This window comes from Bos javanicus, chromosome 5 (genome assembly GCF_032452875.1).
Source record: "Bos javanicus breed banteng chromosome 5, ARS-OSU_banteng_1.0, whole genome shotgun sequence".
Classification (NCBI taxonomy): Eukaryota; Metazoa; Chordata; class Mammalia; order Artiodactyla; family Bovidae; genus Bos; species Bos javanicus.
This window is the reverse complement of record NC_083872.1, coordinates 103532405-103552121: the sequence shown is the minus strand read 5'-3', so window position 1 is coordinate 103552121 and position 19717 is coordinate 103532405. Positions and strand designations below refer to the sequence as shown.

General features: G+C 42.4%; 1 protein-coding gene across 1 annotated transcript in view; it reads left to right on the top strand.

Moving 5' to 3' along the window:
• Nucleotides 1-15531: 15531 nt before the first annotated feature.
• Nucleotides 15532-19717, top strand: part of LOC133248195 (antigen WC1.1-like) — a 64825-nt gene continuing 60639 nt past the window's right edge. The window contains 1 exon segment of the mRNA XM_061418017.1: nucleotides 15532-15990. Within this exon segment, the coding sequence (XP_061274001.1) occupies nucleotides 15918-15990 (73 nt within the window). The 5' untranslated portion in view covers nucleotides 15532-15917.

The window sequence follows — 19717 nt, the reverse complement described above, 5'->3', positions numbered from 1 at the left end:
ATAGATGTGAAAATCAGGTACGTTGTCTATTTACATTTCAAAGATGTGGATGGAGGGGTCTGATATGACTGAATTCTTAAAGGAAGAATTTCAGACTAATGGGCTCCTCTGAAAACAAATTGTTTCAAGATTCCTTTAATCTGGTTACTACTGAAAAAGTAAACGTGATCCTGCTGTGATTCTTCAGGGTAGAGAGAGCTGTCACGTAGGAGTGGCCAAGTAAAGATTACATTTCACAACACCCCCCTTCCCCCCAATTCCATTATGAACATGTGGAGAGGCTGCTGAACTAATCTAAGACCTGAGAGTGATGGCCTGGTTGTGAGTTGAACCCACCCAGTTCCTGGATGATGGCTCTGCATGGTGTCCAGGGCTCCGACCTACAGTCACGTTTGCAGTCTTCATAGTTCTAGGCTGTGCTTGGAGATGGGAAGATGCCCAGGACTTCTCCCAGGGCAGCTCACATGGCTGTTCACCACTGGAAAGTGATGAAATAAATGACATATGATGAAAGAAATAAAGTATATCCACCAAGAAGCTCAGGGAGCCCCCAAAAATGCAGATAAACAATCAAATCCAGGGAAAGAATATGTGACCAAAATAAGATTAAAAAGTTATTTATTATTATTATTGTTTTCAATTTTTGGTTTCACTGGGTCTTTGTTGACACACATGGGCTTTCTCTAGTTGTGGCAAGCAGGCACTACTCTTCTTTGTGGACAGCAGGCCTCACTGTGTGGGGGCTTCTCCTGTTGTGGAGCACAGGCTCTAGGTGCACAGGCTTCAGTACTTGTAGCATGCCGGCTCCTATTAGCAGTTTGCGGGTCCTAGAGCACAGAGTAGTTGTGCATAGGCTCTAAGTTGCTCTGCAGAATAAATTCCATTTTTTGTTTTTTCTGTATAGAGACTGAAATCATAAAAACGGAAGCAACCAGGGAGTTTGCTGTTGGTTTAGTGGTTAGGATTCGATGCTTTCACTGCTGTGCCTGTATTCTATCCTGGTCAGGCAACTGTGCAAGAGGCAAAAAAAGAGATCCCTCAAGCTGTGCAATGAGGCACAAAAAGAGAAGGAACCAAACAGAAATTCTGTTGCTTAAGATTACAATGAATGAAATGCACAAAATAAAAAAATGCTACAGAAAGCATCAGCAACAGCATAAAAATCTTTGAGGCACAAGACAAGAAAATTGAAATTAGCCAGCCAGAGGACAAAGAAGCAAAAAGAATGAAAAAGTGTGAAAGAACCTGTGCGAACTTTGGGATAACATTCACAGTAACAACCTGCACATTATTGGAGTCCCAGAAGGAGGAGAGGAGGGGAAAGGGACAGAGATTGTACTTAAAGAAATAATACCAGATAAGTTACACATCTGATGAGACTTAGGCCTCCAAGTTCATGTAGCTAATAGGTCACCTCTCAGAGTTCACTCAAAATGATCGTCTCCAAGACACATTGTTTATAATCAAGACAAAGAGAATTTTAGAAGCATCGAGAGAAAAGCAAATGCTCACAAAAAAGGAATTCCCTTAAGAATATCAGTGGACTTCTGAGAAGAAACCTGTCAAGCCAGGAGAGAAAGGGATGATATATTCAAACTGAAGAAAGTAAACCTGCCAGTCAAGAATACTTTTCTCAGGAAGGTTGTCTTTCAGAAATGAAGACGAGATAAAGACGTTCCCAAACAAACAACAGTTGAGGGAGTTCACCAACACAGGTTTGTCTTACAAGATTGCTGAGGGGAGTTCTTCAAGCTAAATGAAGGATGTTAATTATTACATGAAAGAAGTGAAATTTTACAACAGACTTGTAAATGTAAATGTGTAATCCAATACAGAATACTCTAACACTGAATATAGTAGTGTGTTAACCAGTTAGCTCTAGTCTAGGGGAAGTATTAAAATAACTGTAGAGAAAAATATTTTGTTAGTGATATACAATATAAAGAAAGGTAAATTCTGACATCAAAAACAGAAAGTGTAGGGAGAGGATCAAAAGGTAGAGCTTTTGTATGTGATTGAAAATAATTTGTTATCAGTGTAATAGAGGCTACTGTGTCTATAAGATATTTTATGTGAACCATGTGGCAATAAAAATGTAAAAACCTACAGTAGATTCACAAAACGTAAAGAGAAAAAAAAATCAAAGCACATCATTATCCAAAATCATCAGTTCACAGTTCTAACTGTTGTACAGAACAGTCGAGTTGTCCTGGTCTCTACAGCATCCTTCAAGATCAGCCCCAGAGGACTCTCCTTTCACAAAGTGAAAAACTAATTAGTCTGTCTGTTATTATAAGCCAAAGAACTCTTTCTGCACCTCATCTCCTTCCTTATATCATATAGATGGTGCAGCTGTACTTTTTTAATTGCAAATTTTCATCCTGTGACATTCTTGTGTGGTTTTAATTGAAAAACTGCCAAATGATAAATCATCCCAATACCCTGTCTCCTCTGTTGGTTCTGATTAAGACTTAATAAGAAGACATGTGAGTGTGTTGTGGTTTGTCTTGTGTATCCTTAGAGATAGAGATTTTCAGAGTTTGTTGTGATGTATCTGGTGGTGATATGCACCTTCTTTTTGAAAATCAAATTTTGAGAACTCTGCAGTCAAGGAGGAAAATACTTCTTGCAGCAAATGAAACTTAAACCTATGGGGTCTTCAGTTGCTTTCACATATAACCAGAGGACTAAAAAGTTTCCTTAGCCAGTGACTGTACCTTTTTGACTCCAAAGAACCTGCAGCTACTTCTGTGGCATTGGGCTTCAACTAGATGTTTTATCAATAGTGCTGTATAGAAGGAGAAGTTTTGAGACTACTGTAAAAATAAGACCGATAACTGGAAGTAGGAGGCTTAAGTCCAAACCCTGACTCCAGGGAACTCCTGACTCCAGGGAACATTAATTGACAGGAGCTCATCAAACGCCTCCATACCTACACTGAAACCAAGCACCACACAAGGGCCAACAAGTTCCAGGGCAAGACATACCAAGCAAATTCTCCAGCAACACAGGAGCACAGCCCTGAGCTCCAATATACAGGCTGACCAAAGTCACTCCAAAACCATAGACATCTCATAACTCATTACTGGACACTGCATTGCACTCCAGAGAGAAGAAATCCAGCTCCACCCACCAGAACACCGACACAAGCTTCCCTAATCAAGAAACCTTGACAAGCCACCTGTACAAACCCACACACAGCGAGGAAACGCCACAATAAAGAGAACTCCACAAACTGCCAGAATACAGAAAGGACACCCCAAACTCAGCAATTTAAACAAGATGAAGAGACAGAGGAATACCCAGCAGATAAAGGAACAGGATAAATGCCCACCAAACCAAACAAAAGAGGAAGAGATAGGGAATCTACCTGATAAAGAATTCCAAATAATGATAGTGAAATTGATCCAAAATCTTGAAATCAAAATGGAATCACAGATAAATAGCCTGGAGACAAGGATTGAGAAGATGCAAGAAAGGTTTAACAAGGACCTAGAAGAAATAAAAAAGAGTCAATGTATGATGAATAATGCAATAAATGAGATGAAAAACACTTTGGAGGCAACAAATAGTAGAATAACAGAGGCAGAAGATAGGATTAGTGAATTAGAAGATAGAATGGTAGAAATAAATGAATCAGAGAGGAAAAAAGAAAAACGAATTAAAAGAAATGAGGACAATCTCAGAGACCTCCAGGACAATATTAAACGCTACAACATTCAAATCATAGGGGTCCCAGAAGAGGAAGACAAAAAGAAAGACCATAAGAAAATACTTGAGGAAATAATAGTTGAAAACTTCCCTAAAATGGGGACGGAAATAATCACTCAAGTCCAAGAAACCCAGAGAGTCCCAAACAGGATAAACCCAAGGCGAAACACCCCAAGACACATATTAATCAAATCAACAAAGATCAAACACAAAGAACAAATATTAAAAGCAGCCAGGGAAAAACAACAAATAACACACAAGGGAATTCCCATAAGGATAACAGCTAATCTTTCAATAGAAACTCTTCAAGCCAAGAGGGAATGGCAAGACATACTTAAAATGATGAAAGAAAATAACCTACAGCCCAGATTACTGTACCCAGCAAGGATCTCATTTAAATATGAAGGGGAAATCAAAAACTTTACAGACAAGCAAAAGCTGAGAGAATTCAGCACCACCAAACCAGCTCTCCAACAAATACTAAAGGATATTCTCTAGACAGGAAACACAAAAACGGTGTATAAATTTGAACCCAAAACAATAAAGTAAATGGCAACGGGATCATACTTATCAATAATTACCTTAAATGTAAATGGGTTGAATGCCCCAACCAAAAGACAAAGACTGGCTGAATGCATACAAAAACAAGACCCCTACATATGTTGTCTACAAGAGACCCACCTCAAAACATGGGACACATACAGACTGAAAGTGAAGGGCTGGAAAAAGATTTTCCATGCAAATAGGGACCAAAAGAAAGCAGGAGTAGCAATACTTACATCAGATAAAATAGACTTTAAAACAAAGGCTGTGAAAAGAGACAGAGAAGGTCACTACATAATGATCAAATGATCAATCCAAGAAGAAGATATAACAATTATAAATATATATGCACCCAACATAGGAGCACAGCAATATGTAAGACAAATGCTAACAAGTATGAAAGGAGAAATTAACAATAATACAATAATAGTGGGAGACTTTAATACCCCACTCACATCTATGGATAGATCAACTAAACAGAAAATTAACAAGGAAACACAAACTTTAAACGATACAATAGACCAGTTAGACCTAATTGATATCTATAGGACATTTCATCCCAAAACAATGAATTTCACCTTTTTCTCAAGCGCACACGGAACCTTCTCCAGGATAGATCACATCCTGGGCCATAAAGCTAGCCTTGGTAAATTCAAAAAAATAGAAATCATTCCAAGCATCTTTACTGACCACGATGCAGTAAAATTAGATCTCAATTACAGGAGAAAAACTATTAAAAATTCCAACATATGGAGGCTGAACAACACACTGCTGAATAACCAACAAATCACAGAAGAAATCAAAAAAGAAATCAAAATTTGCATAGAAACGAATGAAAATGAAAACACAACAACCCCAAACCTGTGGGACACTGTAAAAGCAGTGCTAAGGGGAAAGTTCATAGCAATACAGGCATACCTCAAGAAACAAGAAAAAAGTCAAATAAATAACCTAACTCTACACCTAAAGCAACTAGAAAAGGAAGAAATGAAGAATCCCAGGGTTAGTAGAAGGAAAGAAATCTTAAAAATTAGGGCAGAAACAAATGAAAAAGAAACAAAAGAGACCATAGCAAAAATCAACAGAGCCGAAAGCTGGTTCTTTGAAAGGATAAATAAAACTGACAAACCATTAGCCAGACTCATCAAGAAACAAAGGGAGAAAAATCAAATCAATAAAATTAGAAATGAAAATGGAGAGATCACAACAGACAACACATAAATACAAAGGATCATAAGAGACTACTATCAACAATTATATGCCAATAAAATGGACAACGTCGAAGAAATGGACAAATTCTTAGAAAAGTACAACTTTCCAAAGCTGAACCAGGAAGAAATAGAAAATCTTAACAGACCCATCACAAGCATGGAAATTGAAACTGTAATCAGAAATCTTCCAGCAAACAGAAGCCCAGGTCCAGACAGCTTCACAGCTGAATTCTACCAAAAATTTAGAGAAGAGCTAACACCAATCCTGCTCAAACTCTTCCAGAAAATTGCAGAGGAAGGTAAACTTCCAAACTCATTCTATGAGGCCACCATCACCCTAATACCAAAACCTGACAAAGATGCCACAAAAAAAGAAAACTACAAGCCAATATCACAAATGAACATAGATGCAAAAATCCTTAACAAAATTCTGGCAATCAGAATCCAACAACACATTAAAAAGATCATACACCATGACCAAGTGGGCTTTATCCCAGGGATGCAAGGATTCTTCAATATCCGCAAATCAATCAATGTAATACACCACATTGACAAATTGACAAATAAAAACCATATGATTATCTCAATAGATGCAGAGAAAGCCTTTGACAAAATTCAACATCCATTTATGATAAAAACTCTCCAGAAAGCAGGAATAGAAGGAACATACCTCAACATAGTAAAAGCTATATATGATAAACCCACAGCAAACATAATCCTCAATGGTATTGAAAGCATTTCCTCTAAAGTCAGGAACAAGAGAAGGGTGCCCACTCTCACCACTACTATTCAACATAGTTTTGGAAGTTTTGGCCACAGCAATCAGAGCAGAAAAAGAAATAAAAGGAATCCAAATTGGAAAAGAAGAAGTGAAACTCTCACTGTTTGCAGATGACATGATCCTCTACATAGAAAACCCTAAAGACTCCACCAGAAAATTACTAGAACTAATCAATGAATATAGTAAAGTTGCAGGATATAAAATCAACACACAGAAATCCCTTGCATTCCTATACACTAATAATGAGAAAACAGAAAGATAAATTAAGGATACAATTCCATTCACCATTGCAATGAAAAGAATAAAATACTTAGGAATATGTCTACCTAAAGAAACTAAAGACCTATATATAGAAAACTATAAAACACTGGTGAAAGAAATCAAAGAGGATACTAATAGATGGAGAAATATACCATGTTCATGGATTGGAAGAATCAATATAATGAAAATGAGCATACTACCCAAAGCAATTTATAGATTCAATGCAACCCCTATCAAGCTACCAAGGGTATTCTTCACAGAATTAGAACAAATAATTTCATAATTTGTATGGAAATACAAAAAGCCTTGAATAGCCAAAGCTATCTTGAGAAAGAAGAATGGAACTGGAGGAATCAACCTGCCTGACTTCAAGCTCTACTACAAAGCCACATTTATCAAGACAGTATGGTACTGGCACAAAAGACAGAAATATAGATCAATGGAACAAAATAGAAAGCCCAGAGATAAATCCATGCACATATGGACACCTTATCTTTGACAAAGGAGGCAAGAATATACAATGGATTAAAGACAATCTCTTTAACAAGTGGTGCTGGGAAAACTGGTCAACCACCTGTAAAAGAATGAAACTAGAACACTTTCTAACACCATACACAAAAATAAACTCAAAATGGACTAAAGATCTAAATGTCAGACCAGAAATTATAAAACTCTTAGAGGAGAACATAGGCAAAACACTCTCCGACACACATAACAGCAGGATCCTCTATGACCCACCTCCCAGAATATTGGAAATAAAAGCAAAAATAAACAAATGGGACCTAATTAAACTTAAAAGCTTCTGCACAACAAAGGAAATTTTAAGCAAGGTGAAAAGACAGCCTTCAGAATGGGAGAAAATAATAGGAAATGAAGCAACTGACAACTAATCTCAAAAATATAAAAGCAACTCCTACAGCTCAGTTCCAGAAAAATAAATGACCCAATCAAAAAATGGGCCAAAGAACTAAATAGACATTTCTCCAAAGAAGACATACAGATGGCTAACAAACACATGAAAAGATGCTCAACATCACTCATTATCAGAGAAATGCAAATCAAAACCACTATGAGGTACCATTTCATGCCAGTCAGAATGGCTGCGATCCAAAAGTCTACAAGTAATAAATGCTGGAGAGGGTGTGGAGAAAAGGGAACCCTCTTACACTGTTGGTGGGAATGCAAACTAGTACAGCCACTATGGAGAACAGTGTGGAGACTCCTTAAAAAACTGGAAATAGAACTGCCTTATGATCCAGCAATCCCACTGCTGGGCATACACACCGAGGAAACCAGAATTGAAAGAGACACATGGACCTCAATGTTCATTGCAGCACTGTTTATAATAGCCAGGACATGGAAGCAACCTAGATGTCCATCAGCAGATGAATGGATAAAGAAAGCTGTGGTACATACACACAATGGAGTATTACTCAGCCATTAAAAAGAGTACATTTGAATCAGTTCTAATGAGGTGGATGAAACTGGAACCTATTATACAGAGTGAAGCAAGCCAGAAAGAAAAACACCAATACAGTATACTAACGCATATATATGGAATTTAGAAAGATGGTAACAATAACCCTGTATACGAGACAGCAAAAGAGACACTGATGTATAGAATAGTCTTTGGACTCTGTGGGAGAGGGAGAGGGTGGGAAGATCTGGGAGAATGGCATTGAAACATGTAAAATATCATGTATGAAACGAGATGCCAGTCCAGGTTCGATGCATGATACTGGATGCTTGGGGCTGGTGCACTGGGACGACCCAGAGGGATGGTATGTGGAGGGAGGAGGGAGGCGGGTTCAGGATGGGGAACACATGTATATCTGTGGTGGATTAATTTTGATATATGGCAAAACCAATACAATATTGTAAATTTAAAAAATAAAATAAAATAAAAAAAAAAAAGAAAATCAAATTTTGCCCTGTTAATTGCTGAAAGCATTTGACTTAAAAAAAAAAAAAAGGTATCAATTAGCTAAATGATGTTCTCAGAACTATTTCTTTATATTTAAGGTACTTTCTTTTAAAAGTCTAGAATAGTACCATTCAGTCATTCAATAAACGTTAGCTGAGCATCTATTAGTCAAGGCTATGGTTTTTCCAGTGGTCATGTATGGATGTGAGAGTTGGACTGTGAAGAAAGCTGAGCGCCGAAGAATTGATGCTTTTGAACTGTGGTGTTGGAGAATACTCTTGAGAGTCCTTTGGACTGCAAGGAGATCCAACCAGTCCATTCTAAAGGAGATCAGTCCTGGGTGTTCATTGGAAGGACTGATGTTGAAGCTGAAACTCCAATACTTTGGCCGCCTGATGCAAAGAGCTGACTCATTGGAAAAGACCCTAATGCTGGGAGGGATTGAGGGCAGGAGGAGAAGGGGACGACAGAGGATGAGATGGCTGGATGGCATCACCGACTCGATGGACATGAGTTTGAGTGAACTCCGGGAGTTGGTGATGGACAGGGAGGCCTGGCGTGCTGCGATGCATGGGGTCGCAAAGAGTTGGACACGACTGGGAGACTGAACTGAACTGAACTGAGCATCTATTAACTTATAGAGAGTAGAAATACAGAGCTTATACACAGGAACAGGCCTCACTCCAATCCTGGGCCTTGGCAGGGCCTCAGCAGATGCCTGCAGCCTGTAGGAGCCTTGGAGAGCATGCCCAGGTGCAGAAGGATTCGATGATAAGGAAAAGAGAATCTGTTCACAGACTTTTAGATGTTAAAGGAGGAGCACTTTTTGCTGTGTTTCCAGTGTTCTTATCCTGATCTGCAGCCTGGACTCAGCTGCACCAAAGCTCCATGTACAATAGAGCATCAGTTCATAGAGTTCAAGTCTGAGCAACCACTCAGCCTTTGAACTATGAGGGCCATCCCAGTGGCACTAATCTTGGGTTTAAGAGGCTTAAGAATGACCACCCACAGGAGGTCAATAGCTCTGGAGTTGGTCATTACATCAACTCTGAGCAGAGGTGGATTAATCATGAAGCTAATGAAGCTTCACTTTCCAGCCTCTCCTTACACCAGCCCTTTCCAAGTCCCATGAGGGAAGCCCTAGGGCTGTGCTCACAGGGATATAGGTTTTGAAACAGCCATTTTCTTGAGATGAGTAAAAAAATATTGAGCAAAATCATTTCTTAACCAAAGGGGAAGTAGTTTATTAAGGGCTGCTGCTGCTGCTGCTAAGTCGCTTCAGTCGTGTCCGACTCTGTGCGACCCCATAGACGGCAGCTCACCAGGCTCCCCCGTCCCTGGGATTCTCCAGGCAAGAACACTGGAGTGGGTTGCCATTTCCTTCTCCAACGCATGAAAGTGAAAAGTGAAAGGGAAGTTGTTCAGTCGTGTCCCACTCTTAGCGACCCCATGGACTGCAGCCTACCAGGCTCCTCCGTCCATGGGATTTTCCAGGCAAGAGTACAGGAGTGGGGTGCCATTGCCTTCTCCGTTGTTAAGTGCATGGAACACTAAATCCAGGAATCAAATTTGTTCAGAAAATCAAGAAAAGACTTAGGGGGCTTAGAAAGTACATGTTGCCTTTTCATTAGTACAGGATTGGTGGAAGGTAAAAACAGGATCAAAGATGATGAACTGACTAACTCAGAGGAAAGAAGAGCTGTTTAAGGATGAAGGTCAAGATGCTAAGAGACAAATTCGGGAAACTGAGCCTGACTGTCAGCACAGAGTGATGTAAAGGGAACAGGAGATGTACCAGGGGTGGGTGCTCTTAGACTGGACTTACATCTAGTTGTTGGTCAATCAGAAATGGTGACTGAGAAACAACCAAGCCCAACAGAGGAAACAAGGTGAGACCTGAGGGAACAGCTTGGGATGAAGACACGGAAGGAAGGGGAGATCCAGGAAAGTACCTGCTTCATGTGACAGATTCTATCTTCTTTTCAAGTCTTCTTTCTCCTTTATATCCTTCAGAAGAGACTCTGCTCTGCTACTGGATAAAGTGACCCCCAAATCTCACAAATACACACATATATAAATACACACACACAGACACAAATGCACACATACACACACACTCATATACAGACACACGCACACTCATCACAACCTACAGATGTTTGTGGTCAGTGAGGCTCTTGCACATGCAGCATCTGGAACATGCAGCCTCTGGGGCAGGAAAAAGAGAGAGACTAGAGAGTCACATTTGGGCATTTCATGCCTCCACTCAGAAGTGACACAGGTGACACCACCCATGTTTCATTGGCCAGAATGAGTCACCAGGGAGTAGAAATACAGCTATTTGACAAGTATTACTGTCTATCCACATCCTTCAGTAGAACTCCTGAGAGCAGTGCTGTCAGTTTTTTCTCACCTTGGAGGAGCTTCTGAGGTACAGCTTTGTGCAGAGATTGAATGTAATCTGACCCTCCCGGAGTGGGCTTGAAGGCATTTTCTATTTGGATCCTTTGGCTGGTGTGTCTCTGACTCCTCACTCCACCTCAGTCTGTGCTGAGGGGGATTAGTCAGATTTTGCCCCCACCTCCCTTCCCCACTCAGTATCACCAACTGCATAGTGATTTTCAGCATTTGTTCATGCATTCATTTCTTATCCAATGTTTGTTATACTCCTTCTCTATGTCTTTACTTGACCTTATAGAGACATTGAAGAACAAGACACAATACTTGCTCTCAAGAAACCTCCATTTTAGAGACAATAAGAAAGTTTTTACAGATTGAAGAGACACAGCAGTAATTTTGAGCTGCAAGAATTAGAAAGAGTTCATGGAGGTGACAACTCTGTGCATCTAAAAACAGGGAAAGATACACATATTTTCTTTCTGTAGTGGGCTTGAAAATGTGTCCTCTAGAATTCAAATATGCATAAATGTAATATTCACTATTTTTATAACTGATTTCATCTTGTGCAGTAGCAAGTGGTGTTTGCATGGATTGAAAGTTCCACAAAATTAACACAGACTCTCCCATTTAAAATTTGTCCCCCAAGTTAGCTCGGGTTTATGATAATAATTATCTTGTCAACTCTAGTTGAAGCTCCCTGCTGAGACTGGTTTTCCTGTATTTAAGGAGACATCTTCTTGTCTCTCCTCCCCCAGATGGTGTCTGGGGTGGGAGGGTTTCTTACTTCCCAACAGCAGTGGGGAAGTGTCTTTGGTCTGCACGCTTTCCATTTAGAATCTGCTTGTCTTTGATTTAGTAGCTTTGATTGCTCTGGTCTCTAGATATCTGAAGCTGCACTATGGAGGAATGAATGAGGTCAATTCAGTGCTACGCTCTCTGTTAGATGTTGCTGGTTATAGACTGTAAAGGGCTGAAGAGAGAGGATGGGCTGGACCTCAGCCAGCTCATGCCCAAGCTCATCACATGCCCTTGTGATGAAGTGGTCTTTAGTAAAGAAGCCTTTACCAACCTTGGTCTCATCCATACAAGGAACACAGATGGTGAGGTGGGCCTCCAAAACTTTGGTGTAACAAATCAATTAATTGTTTCCTTTTAAAGTTGTACAGTTATTTTTTAATCCAAAAATATTTTGTATATTAGTCACTCTGATTGGTCCTGAAAATGTCCCTCTACCAAGGATATTTAATTATTAATTTTCCCAGCAAAGAGATTACTTAACCTCTGAAACCTCCATATTTTCATGGTGATATGGGCATAATAACTGTACATATTGTATTGCTTTACAATCCATAAGATGAAATAAACAGTCTAAGTTAAAGAACAGGATTCTTCCTGCTCTTTACTTCTGTACTTCTAATTCGATACAGAAGCTGTTAAACTAAATTTTTTTATAACAGAATTTCTTCCTGTTACAGTTATGTGTGGTTTGAATTGAAAATATGCCAAAAGATAAGTATATAAACATCTGGACCACATGGCCATATCTGATTAAAACCAGACCAGGAGGCTTCATGGTGTTCACCTGTCAGTGTGCTGAGGTCTGTCTTCTTTATCTTCAGATATACAAAGATGCAGCATTTTTGTTTAGAACTGGCTCTCTCAGCACTGCTCTTGGAATGGGGCTAGCCTTATTTCTGGTATTGCAATTGACTGCATTCATTGCAGAAAAGTGTAGACATGAACCATACATAGCTTATACCATTTAATCATATTGAAATATTACAACAATTGACACAACTTGCATTGTTCTGTTAAGTCTTTATATCAAGTTAAATTATATCTCAAAAAATTTCTTTTGATTGAAATGATTTGTGTGAAATACCTGGCTGACATCCATTCATTCAGGTATACAAGAGACATCTTTTAGGATTTTTAATTAGCAGGCACTGGGGATAAGGAGGTTAATTAGACACAGAACTTTACCAGGTCCATTTATAAAGTAAAATTAGCAAGTAAACAACTTAATTCATGAGGTTCACAGTTGGTAAGGTCGAGGTTCATGAGCAGTAGAACCTCTCTCTGGGGCACAGAGAGAAGGGGCAATATGTGGAAGACTCGCAACTCTGGCCCCAATCACCGTCACAGCATGTGGTTCCTGGGAGAGTTCTGACAGCTCCAGTCAAGGCTCCAGGTAACAGAATTGAATTCCTGTTCTAGAGTCCTGGGATTCCTGGGATGGGATGGACAGAGGGGCCCTAATATTGTTTCTCCGTCAAGATGATGTACTATTGTTGACAAGTTATATCTCTTACTAATGCCAACTCATTTAATTCTAACCAAAACTCTGTCATCTATACACAAGTATAACTCTTCTTTTACAGACAAAGCCACTATAGAGAGAGTGTAAGGACCCTGTTCAAGGTCACACACATGGTATGTGGCTGAGCTCTGAGTCAGGCCAGGGAAGACTGGTTCCTGAGCCTGTTCTCCTGACCCCTAAAGTTCATATGGACACAGCTGGGTTAGTGTCCTCCCTAAAGCTTCCCTCCTTCAAATCTTGGATGAGATGGGACACTGAGATTTCCTTATGTGTCAGAGAAGACGAACCTTCATCAGAGGGTGAGTTGGTCCATGCTGACCCTGTATCCCCAGCTCTGGGGTAGAGGGTGCTGCCTGGGCACAGCCTGCCAGTCCTGGGTTAACCCCTCTTTCCAGCCCACTCCATCCTTGTAACGGGGTATGGAGTCCCTAACAGTATGTTACCTACGAGATCTCAATCCTGAGGTGAGACCACGTGTACCTGGTTCACTAAACTCATCTCTGTGTCATCCTGTGGGAGGAATGACTGGACTCCAGGAAGCACGTCCTGTGTTCTAGGTGTTTGTCTGGTGGTTTCCGGTGATGCTGCAGAGTCCATAACTGGGTAAGGAATGGTGACTCTGGGACCCACGGGGAGTAGAGCATCGACTCTAGTGACTGAGCAGATCCTGTTCCTACCTTAGCACCTGAGTTTATATTCTGGTTCTGACATTTATAATCGGTTATTATCACTATTTTGCTAAGCATCCAGAAGGAGATGGGGTTCATGTACAGATGGGGGCTTGGAAGTCAGAGGAACACAGGACAAGTAAGTGTTATAAAATAACAGGTTAATATTAACATATTTAGAGGGAGAAAAGCATGTGTTCAATTGACTTTTTTCCCTTTTCATTTACCTGAGTCTCAAGTAGGAAGGATGGGTATGTTAGGACAGAGAAGCTGTGTCTGCTGACCGGATGAGGGGTCCTTCCAGTGGGGCATGTGACAGGCCTGTGGGCTGGTCCACAGCTTCGCTCCGTGTTGGCTTCATTAAGACCTTCAGGTGTGGGTGGGGAAGGGTGTGACGCCATCTCTGAGCTCTGGTGGGGACTCTGGGGCGTTTGTGTCACAGGTGGGTCCTTCCCAAGTTTGTGCTGAAATGATGAGTCAGGGTGAGGGGGCCTCACGGTGGGTTTGTGTGGACCAGAAGGTGTATCATGGGAATCTTGAGCCTGAGCGAGTATGAGGAATGAGGGCAGTATGTTAGTGACCTTGACTTTCGATGGGGGAGCTCTGTCTTGCATCCTTACTGCCCTTCTCTGTCTCTATACAACATCCCTGGGCTACTCTCTGGAGAGCATCTGGGGGCTTCTCTCATCAGTTGGACACAACAAGGCAGCAATGGCCACACTGGACATCAGTCCCTCCTGCTTGGCTCTGTGCCCTCAGTCCACCTGGAATTCCATTCCTGCCGCCAACTTTCCTCTTGAACTCAGAATGAATGAACCCTCTTCTCTTTTTTGCTTCATTTGCCTCTTCTTTGCCCCTTGCCTGCAGCCACAGTGCAGCAGAATACTTTCTATTTATCCTTCTCTCTGGGGGCAGTTCCCTTAAATAATATTTTTCATCTTCTTTAGTTATAGCTAATAATACAGGTGGGTTCTGAATCCTATCAAACCAAACTCTCCCTTTCCAAAGGGGGAAATCGTGAAGTTTAGAAAATGTTAATCTTTCTAAGCTATATATTTTCTTCTAGAGATCCCCACTCCTATTTTGGAGGGCTAGGGTTGAATGATGACTACTACTTTCTCTTTGTTTCCTGTAACAGCAATCTCTCTCTCCTGAAGCATCATTTGTTGACTAGGTGAAAGGGGTATTTCACATAAAATGAAATGCAATAAAGGGAAAGGGATTTAGCATGTGTGAAAATCCCTTATAGGGCTTCCCAGGTGGTTCAGCAATAAAGAACCTCCCTGTCAATGCAGGAGACACAGGAGACATGGATTTGATCCTTGGGTCTAGAGGAACCCCTCGAGAAGGAAATGGCAACCCACTCTAGTATTCTTGTTTGGGAAAGCCTATGGACGGAGGAGCCTGGCGGGTTACATCCCAGGGGTCACAAAGAGTAGGACACAACTGAGCATAAATACACCTTCTCCAGGATCCAGTCTCCAGATCAGTCTGAGAAGAGAAGAAAGACCTTCAGACTCATCCCCTCAACTTAATGGTTTCCACCTCACCCTCTACATGGTCACCTGTGAATTCCTGCAATCCTTGTCCTCATTTTCTTCTGGCCTGACAAATATTCTTGTATTTCAAACCTTCTTCTAGTACTTGGCTTCCGCCCTGAGCTCAGTACTTGGAAGATCAGTGCTTGATTCCACTAGAGTTATTCCCCGTGGGCCAATCGATTCCACAACCTGACTCTGCAAAATCTCACAGTCCTTGGGGATCGGCCAGGGTGATCAGAGGAAGGAAAGGTACTCATAGTTTTCTACGCCAGCCCTGATTATGGGGCCCGGCTCTCAGGACCACGGAAGCAGGAGGTCAAAGGACCGTGTTGCTCATATAAGGAGATGTTGAAGATGCAGAAGCTCATTGGTGTCTGAGCTGAAGAAAGTGGCAGATGCAGCCTCCGATAATGCCTGAAATGGTGAAAGGTGTTGCTATTGGCTCTCAGGAGGGAGGGTGTAAGGGGTGGTCTATATAAACCCTTGTCGGCACCCTGACGCCTCCTCACAGGCTGATCCTGCAGCTGGGACTGTGACCTTGAGGACGTGGGGTCAGGATGGCTCTGGGCAGACACCTCTCCCTGTGGGGACTCTGTGTCCTCCTCCTCGGCACCGTGGTGGGTGGTCAAGGTAAGAGCTGCCCCTCTGTCCTGGATCCACAGCAGGGAGTAGATGCCTTGATGAAGGGAAAGGTGTCTGGAGTTGTGGAGCTGCAGTTTTAGTGTTTTTCACCAAAAGGGAAGCACTCCGGCTGTGAATACTGGTCCGTCTCCTGATGGGGGTCCACTGGTCATAGCAGCAGATTTTACAGAGCAGTGAGTTTTTGTCTGGACTGAGCTGGGTCAGCCTGAGTCCCCTCTGCTGTCTCCCTTGTCCTCTGGGAGCTTCTAGGGTCCCAGCGGCTCCCAGTGTGTGCAAGTTTCAGCGACTGACCCAGCTGGGACTCTGGGCTGTTCCTACATGCTCCATGTGCCTGGTGTGTGAGCACTGCCCCTGGGTCCCCGTGTTTCCTGTGTCTGTGCTCCTGTAGGCTCTGTGCTTGTGTGTGTGTGTATGTGTGCAGGTGAGGAGTGTGTGAGGGTGTGTGTGTGTGAGGGTATGAGGAGTGTATGTGTGTGAATGTGTGAGGAGTGTGTGAGGGTATATGTGCGTGAGGAGTTTATGTATTTGTGTGTGTCAGGGTGTGAAGAGTGTGTATGTGTGTGTGTGGAGTATGTGAGGAGTGTGTGAGTGGTGTATGAGGGTGTGTGAGGAGTATGTGAGGGTGAGTGAGTGTGTGTGAGGAGTATGTGAGGGTGAGTGAGGGTGTGTGAGGAGTGTTTGAGTAGCGTGGGAGATTGTGTGAATTTGTGTGAGAATATGTGTGTGTATGTGGGAGTGTGTGAGGCTGTGTGTGTAAGGGGGATGGAGCCTGTCTGCATGACAGGAACGGGGCTGCTGAGCATGGACTGAGTCCATTGGCCTGTGAAGCACACAGGGTGTCCACAGGGCTGGGTGTCATGGCCACTCCTTGTAACTGGATCAGAGATAATCGTGCACCTGCCTGCCTCTCTCCGGCTCCCATCCCCCAGGCTCCCCTCTGCTTGTTGACGTGTCTGCCCAGCACTGGGCTCTGTGAGAGGTTCTGTCTGCTGGCCTCGCCTGTTCCCACCAGGTGTTATTAGGGAGCAGAGAAGCCTGCATCCAGGAGAGGGGACCGCTTGTCTGTAGAGATCAGTTGATGCATAGCCTCAGGTGTCTAAGTTCCCAAGTCCCTGCCCCAGTCCCGGTGACTCATTTCCTGATGTGCTGGGAGCCTGGGATGGTCCTTTCCCCTCCCAGGATCTGCTGTGACTCTGTAGGGAGCACTTTCTCTCGTGCCCTCTCCTGTCCCCCACTGGGAGCTGCTTTCCCCTGAGTGAGAGTGGAGTACGTTACCAATCCTTCTTCATGGTCTGCAAGGTTTCTTTGGACAAATATGCCAATCTCCTTACGGGAGTCCTCTTGGGTGACAGGATATTTTTCTTCTCTTTAGACATTTAGAATTCTCTCTTTGTCTTTGCTTTTGGATGGTTTACTCTGTGCGTCTTGGAGAAGGTTGTTTTGAATTGAAATTTTGGGGTTACTTATTAGCTTCTTGAACTTACATGTCCAGATTTTCCTCCAGGTTTGGGAAATTCTCAGTCTTTCTTTCTTTCTTTGCTAGGTCTCCTGGCTGCATGCGGGCTTTCTCTAGCTGTGGTAAGCAGGGGCAGCTCCTCGCTGCAGTGCACAGACTTCTCATCATGGTGGCTTCTCTTGGTGCAGAGCACAGGCTCTAGGTGCACAGGTTTCAGCAGCTGTGGCAACCAGCTTAGTTGCTCTGCGGCATGTGGAGTCTTCCTGGACCAGGGATTGAACTCATGTCCCCTGCACTGGCAGGCGTATTCTTATCCACTTCACCAAGTCCTCAGCCATTATTTCTTTTCTCCTTCACTTCTCCTGTGACTCCATTCAATACATTGTTTCTCTTTATGGTGTGCATAGTTCCCACTGCTTTCTATATTCTTTTCATTCTCTTTTTGTTCCTCTAATTGGATACTTTCAACTGATCTTTCTTCTAACTTTTTGGTTCTTTTTTTTTTTTTTCTTTTCCTTGGTCAAGTTTGTTGTTGAATCTCTGAAGTGAATTCTTCAGTTTACTCATTGTATTGTGTTCATGCTAAATCAACTCCATCATGTGTGACTCGTTGTAAGCCCATGGACTGTAGCCCACCAGGGTCTTTTGTCCATGGGATTCACCAGGCAAGAATACTGGAGTGGGTTGCTATGTACTCCTCCAGGGGATCTTCCAGACCCAGGGATCGAACCTGAGTCTCTTACATCTCCTGCACTGGCAGACAGGTTCTTTACCACTAGCGTCACCTGGAAAACACATTCATTTATTATTCAGCTTCAAAATATCTGGTTAGTTCCTTTTTTTAAAAATAGTATATGTCTTTATTGCTCTTATTTTATTTGTATTATTTTCCTGTTATCAATAAATATTTGAATTCTCTTGTAACTCTCTGAGCATCTTTTGAAGTATTATTTTGAATTCTTTATCAGGCAATTCTTGGATCTCCATTAATTTGAGCTGGTTACAAGAGGTTTACTGTATTCCTTTGGTGGGATTTTTTTTCCCCAGATTCTTCTTGATGTCTTATTTTCTTGTAGATGTCTGCACATTTAAAAAAGCTGTCACCTCTGCCAGACTCTATGTCCTGATTCAGTAGAGAAAGCCTTTCACTTCTGGGTAGTGGCACACTGGAATGTACTGCAGGGTGCCAAGTGCAGAGGCATAAGGTGGCACTGGGTCCGGGAGGGCATGAGGCTGTTTGGCTCAGGCTGCTGATGTCCACAGCACTGACAACTGTGTGGTGTTTGGCAAGTGTTGCAGGGGGTCTGCTGTCACTGGAATGGTAGTTAGTGTTCTCAGCAGTGCCTCTGGTTCCAGAGCCTAGGGTCATGACCAGTGATGGTGGTGGCCAGAGCCAATGGTGTGCACACATTTGGCTTTGGGGGCCTGTTGCAGGTGCCTCTATTGGGGAGTTGATGGTTGCAGGTGCACAGGTTGTGGGAAGGCCTAGGAAGGCAGCCAAGGCCAAGACCAACAATGTCATTGCTCAAACTCATGTCCATTGAGTTGGTGATGCTATCTAACATCTGATCCTGTGCTGCTCTTCTCCTTGTCCTTCAGTCTTTCCCAGCATCAGGGTCTTTTCCAAAGAGTTAGTTCTTTGCACCAGGTGGCCAAAGATTGGAGCTTCAGCTCCAGCATCAGTCTTTTAAATAAATATTCAGGGTGGATTTCCTTTAGGATTGACTGGTTCTATCTCCTCCCTGTCCAAAGAACTCTCGAGTCTTCTCTAGCACCACAGTTTGAAAGCATCGATTCTTCAGGGCTCAGCCTTATTTACCGTCCAGCTCTCACATCCATACATGACTGACTACCAGAAACCATCATCTGTGCTGTTATTAATTCTTTCAGGGGTAAAATCTGCTGCATCTGTCTGCAGAGCACGTCACTGTGAACTGTGATTTCTCCTGCCATGTGGTTGCTATTGGTCCTTTGCTCTTCTTTCTTATGCCTAGCCATCTCTATAAGACTGGCTCAGCTTTGCAGGTCTGCGTGAAGTGAACCTTAAGCAGGACTTTCATATGGTGCCCCCAAAGGCTAGGGACACTGGTTACTCAGCCTGCTCTTACCCTCCTGGTGAGAGGAACTTTCCTGGCACCCTTGACACTGAGTAATTCTGGTTTGGAGGATGTAATGATGCCTCCAAAATGATAGTATCTTGCCATGGTCAAACTTCTTAGGGTACTCAGATCTTCTGGAGCTGTTTTTGTTACTGATTGC